This window comes from Penaeus monodon, chromosome 39 (genome assembly GCF_015228065.2).
Source record: "Penaeus monodon isolate SGIC_2016 chromosome 39, NSTDA_Pmon_1, whole genome shotgun sequence".
NCBI lineage: Eukaryota > Metazoa > Arthropoda > Malacostraca > Decapoda > Penaeidae > Penaeus > Penaeus monodon.
Genome location: NC_051424.1, coordinates 7806593 through 7812116, shown reverse-complemented (window position 1 = coordinate 7812116; position 5524 = coordinate 7806593). Strand labels below are relative to the sequence as shown.

Here is a 5524-nt window from a genome sequence, read left to right as displayed (position 1 = left end):
AAAAAAAAAAATTTAATTTTTTTTTTTTTTTTTTTTTTTTTTTGGGGCCGCGAGGGCCCGAGCGGTTAGAGCATGGACCAAGATTGTCACGGGGGCAATCTGAGTTCGGGGGTTTTGAGTCCCCGGACGGCGCGTTTTCCCTTGGGCAAGGAACTTCACTCTTTGCCCCCTAGAAAACGACATATCCCCTTTGAAAGTCAAAGAGGTGGTAGGGGAAGTCACCCCCGGGGGCACAAACCGGGTTTGATTAGGAAGGGACCCAATCAGGCAAGGGGGCACTGCCATATAAAAAATCTCATAGTGAATTGAGAGAGGCCATGTCCTGCATGGAATGAATGGCTGTTAAAAAAAAAAAAAAAAAACCTAAAAACCACACATGCACATGGATATATATATTCAAATATTATGTATATGTAATACACACGCACACACTGTTTTGTGTTGTGGGGTGTGGGCGTATTGTGTGTATAAAAATATATATATGTGGACAGAGATGATAGATAGTTTTATAGATAGATTATATATAAGTATATATATTATATATATAATATTATAATATATATATTATATATATATATAATACACTACACTAATGCAAAATTTTTATATATATATTATAAAATTATATATATATAATATTAATAATATTTTTTTTGTTGTGTGTGTGTGTGTGTGTGGTGGGTGTGTGTGTGTGTGTGTTGTAAATGTGGTGTGTGTGTGTTTGTGTGTGTGTGTTGTGTGCGGCGTGTGGGGGGTGTTGTTGTGGTGTGTGTGTATGTGGTGTGTGTGTGGTGTGTTTGGCATGTGTTGTTTTGGATCAGGGGTTTGGTATGGCTTTTATTGTTTTTGTGGGTGTTGGAAACGGCGGTATTTTGTTTGTTTCCCCATTTTGGTTTTAAAGGTTTTCCACAGTTACTTTGGGGCGTAAACAAATTTTTTTTGTATAGGTAAAAACAAAACACCAAAATATTAAAAAAACACACAAAAACAACGAATGTTTTTTGTTTTTTTCATCTATTTTGTGTTGTTTGGCTAACAGTACGGTTTGTCCTAAAAAAGGCAATTAAAATATGAAATGAAAATTATGAAAAGTATAATACTTAAATATTTTAAAAATGACATGGATTTTTCCCTTTTTAAAAATTTTGTTAAGAAATAAAAAATTTCTTTGGGTGTATAGTCTTTATTTTTGGTTAATTGTCCCCAAGTACCTAAAATTGTAAAATTTCTAAAAAGGTTTTGGAAGCGACCCAAAAAAATCGTTGGAACCAATTAATAAAAAAGGGGGTTTTGGGAAAAAAAATTTTTTGGTTTTTTTTTGGTTTAATGGCACAAAACGAAAAATTAAAACCCTGAGGAAGGGGGGGTGCAAAAGAAAAAGGGGAACCCCGCCCGGATATTACTTTTGGAAAAAATTTAAAAGGGTTGGGCATATGGAAGCCCGGTTTTCTGAAATTCAAAAAAAAGAAGGGTTTTCCCTTCAAAGAAAAACTTTTGAAGTCGGGTTTTTGATATTTTTTTCCCCCCGGGGGGTTTTTGGAAAAAATTTTTTAAGGGGCCCACCCAAATTTTTAAGTAAAAAACCTCCACCCAAAGTGTTAGTTTCCCCAAGTTGCCGAAAGTGTAGTTTAATTTCCAATTTTAGGTGGATATAAGGTGGGGGGCAAAGCAACCCCTAGTGTATTTAGGCTCAGGAAGTCGAGTCTTGTGAAGGGCATTTATCGTGAGGGTTGGTAAATTTGTCAGTCGTGCGATAAGTTCGTGGATTACTTGGCGAGGTAGGATTAAAAATATCTTTAAATTTTTTTTTTTTTAAGGTTTATCTAAAAACGATTTGAGATCAAACTGATGTGTCTTTTCAAATTTTAATCAAGGTTCAAAGTTTTTTTCATATAGGTGCTGTATTTTGTAGCTAAACACAATAAAACCCACTTTTTTCTGTTTTCAGATTAACATTTTTGTCCCAAAACAAAAACCACGTTTTTTTTCATGCATGCACAACACTAACATAGGGTATTTTTTTAAAAAATCTTTATAAAAGTGTGATCTATGGAAAAATTATTTATCAATCTCCCCTTTCGCCCCCAACCCTTCCCCTCTCTCTCTCTCTTTTGTTTTTGCAAGAGTGTCTATCCCAATAAACTTTTTATCGTCTACCTATAATTCGTTGTCAGTGAGGGTTTGTCTGTGATAAATATCTTATATTCCAATTTTTTTGGCGGGTCTAAAACCCTTCAAACATGTGTGACGACGACGTAAGCCCCTGGTGGTTTGAAAGGCCCCGGATGGTCAAGCCGGCTTCGCCGGAGCGACGCCCCTCGTGCCGTTTCCCCTCCATCTCGGCCGCCCCGTCATCAGGGTGTGATGGTCGGCATGGGTCAGAAGGAGCCTACGTCGGCAGAGGCCCAGAGAAGAGGGGGACCGACTCTCAAGCCCCCACGAGCACGGTATCATCACCAACTGGGACGAATGGAGAAAACTGGCATACCCCTTTCTACAACGAACCGTGTTGTCCTGAGGAATCTCCCTCCCCCTCACTGAGGCTCCCTAAACCCCCAAGGCCAACCCTGAAAAGAAAACCCAGATCATTTTCGAGCCCTTAACAACCGCCATGTACGGGGCCCATCCAGGGTGCGTCCCTTCGCCTTGGTCGTACCACTGGTATTGTGCGGACTCTGGTGAGGCGTCTCTCACACTGCCCCCTCTACAAAGGGTTTATGCTCTTCCTCATGCAAACCTTCGTTTTGATTTGGCTGGTCGTGCCCTCCCGTTTTCCCTGATAAGATCTGATGAGCGGGGCTACCCCTTTCCCACACCGCTGAACGTGAAATCGTTCGTGCATCAAGGAGAAATTTTCTAGTCGCCTTGATTTCGAGAGCGAGATGAACGTTGCTGCTGTTTCCCTCATCCCTCGAGAAGCCCTATGAATTCCTGCGGTCAGGTCATCACCATTGGAAAACGAGCGTTTCCCGTTCCCCCGAGTCTCTGTTCCAGCCTTCCTCCTGGGTATGGAATCTGTTGGTACCCACGAGACCGTGTAAAAACCCCATCATGAGGTGCGACATTGATATCAGGAAGGACCTTTTCCCCAATAATGTACTTTTGGTGGTACCCCATTACCCTGGTTTGCTGACCCATGAGAAGGAAATCACGCCCTTTGGCCCCTTCCCCCATCAAGATAAAGATCTTTGCTCCCCTGAGCGCAAATACTCGTGTGGACCCCCCGGGGGTTCCCACCCGGTTCCCTGCCCCCTTCCAGTCCAGTGGATCCCCAGGGGGAGTATGACGAGCCGGCCCCGGCTTTTCCCACCGCAAGGTTCTATTTCTCACGATAAAAAGCACCTTTATTTTAATTTTTATATTTTTTTTTCTATTTCCTTCAAAAATTAAAGATGTCTTTGGTTGTTCTGGGTTAATGTTATTTTTGACCATAATCAATACATAAACGAATATTAAAACGCTTTTTTTTATAAAAAGAAAGACATGTTGATGCTTAAAAAAAACACCCAGTCTTGCCATTACCCCACAGAAAAACCGCTTCGTTGTATATGTCATATATATTATAATATATAAAATTAGATATATATTTTATAAAATATATATATATTATATATTTTATATATATAATATATTAATATTTTTATTAATTTTTTATATATAATATTATGTGGTGTGTGTGGTTTTTGTGGTGTGTGTTGTGTGTGTGTGGTGTTGTAAGTGTGTGTTATGTATGTATGTATGTATGTATAAAGTATTTAATCTATATAAACGTTATGTAATATAATATATTATATATATATATATATATATATATATATATATATATTATATTTTATAATACATACACAACCACACACACACACACACACATCATAAATATAATTATATATATATATATATAATATATAATATATATATATATTAATTTTATATATACACAAAATGTATATATATTTAATATATATATTATATATATAAAATATATATTATATATAAAATATATATATATTGTGTGTATGTGTCCGTTTTTCTTTAGTTTAAGCGTGTGGGGGTTTGTGGGTATTTTTACTCACAACAGAAAAACATACACACACACTACACACTCACAACGCACACGCACACACGCACACACACACACACACACACACACACACCCCCACACACACACACAAAACACACACCACACATAAACTACAACAATATTATTAAATAATATAATTATATATAAAATATATATATATATTATATTATTTGTGTGTGTGGTGTGTGTGTGTGTGTGGGTTGTTGTTTGTGGGGATGTAGGATATACAATGTAGTATGTACAGTTTATACAAATTACAGTATAATATATTATTTTAAATATATATATGTATTATATATATATATATATTAATATAATATAAAATTATATATTTGTGGGGTGCGTGCGTACGCGCGCCGCCGGCGCGCGCGCGGTTTGTGTGTGTGTTGTGTGTTGTGTGTGTTGGTGGGGTGTTGTTTGTGTATGTGGCGTGTGTGGAGTGTGTGTGTGTGGGGTTTGCGTGTGTGTGTGTTAAACATAAATAATATGATATAATATAATTATATATAATTATAATATAAAATATATTTATATAATATTCCTACAACATTATGAAAAATGGGGAATATGTAAACACACACTCACATACATACACGCATACGTACACACACACACACACACACACACACACACACACACGCGCGCGCGCGCACAAAAATATATGTATATATATTGATTGATAGATAGATATAGATGTCTGTGTCTGTATGTTTTTGGTTTTATTATGTTAATATATATATATATATATATATATATATATATATGTATATATATATAATATCTCTCTCTCTCTCAGTCTCTCTCTCTATCTATCTATCTTTCAATTAGTCTATTGTCTATTATCGATAGTTATATACCATAGAACTGCGTAAAGCATGTATAATTTTTAAACCCAATTCTTTAGTCGAATAAGAATTAAGGAAACATGATTTCAATAAGGAATCATCCTTTCACATATATGACTGTCGGGGAAATGGTAGTAGCAGGAGTAGTAGTGGTAGTAGAGGTATTAGTAAAAGTAGTAGTAGTAGTAATATAAGTAGTAGTAGTAATATAAGTAGTAGTAGTAGTAGTAGAAGTAGTAGTAGAAATAGTAGTAATAATGATATAGTAGAAGTAGTAGTAGTAATATAAGTGGAGTAGTAGTAATATAAGGGGTAGTATTAGAAGTAGTAGTAGAAATAGTAATAGTAGTAGTAATATATGTATTATTGTTATTATTATTATTATTATTATTATTATCATTATTATTATTAGTAGTAGTAACTGTAGTAGTAGTAATAGTAGTAGAAGAAGTTGTAAAAGAAGAGGAAGAAGAAGAAGAAAAGACGAGGAATCAGAGTGAAATAAAGGAAAACATTGGCGTCTGACTCATATGGGCAAAGAAAAATCTAAAAATAGGCATGATGAGCAAGAGGTTCGTCGCGGAGAACGGTTTATGAC

General features: G+C 35.9%; 2 protein-coding genes across 2 annotated transcripts in view; one reads left to right on the top strand and one right to left on the bottom strand.

Moving 5' to 3' along the window:
• LOC119597663 (actin, muscle-like) overlaps nt 1–5524 on the bottom strand; it is a 17343-nt gene that overhangs the window by 1527 nt on the left and 10292 nt on the right. The window lies entirely within an intron of this gene.
• On the top strand, nt 2241–2860 carry LOC119597459 (actin-41-like). Its single transcript, XM_037947033.1, has 2 exons — nt 2241–2447; nt 2561–2860. The coding sequence occupies exons 1-2, from the start codon at nt 2241–2243 to the stop codon at nt 2858–2860; spliced, it is 507 nt and encodes a 168-aa protein (XP_037802961.1).

Bases quoted from the DNA above. Each gene is read 5' to 3' on its own strand.
- LOC119597459 (XM_037947033.1), top strand. From the start codon at position 2,241: ATGTGTGACGACGACGTAAGCCCCTGGTGGTTTGAAAGGCCCCGGATG. The intron at 2,448-2,560 runs GTATCATCACCA...TAAACCCCCAAG, and splicing joins CTCAAGCCCCCACGAGCACG to GCCAACCCTGAAAAGAAAAC.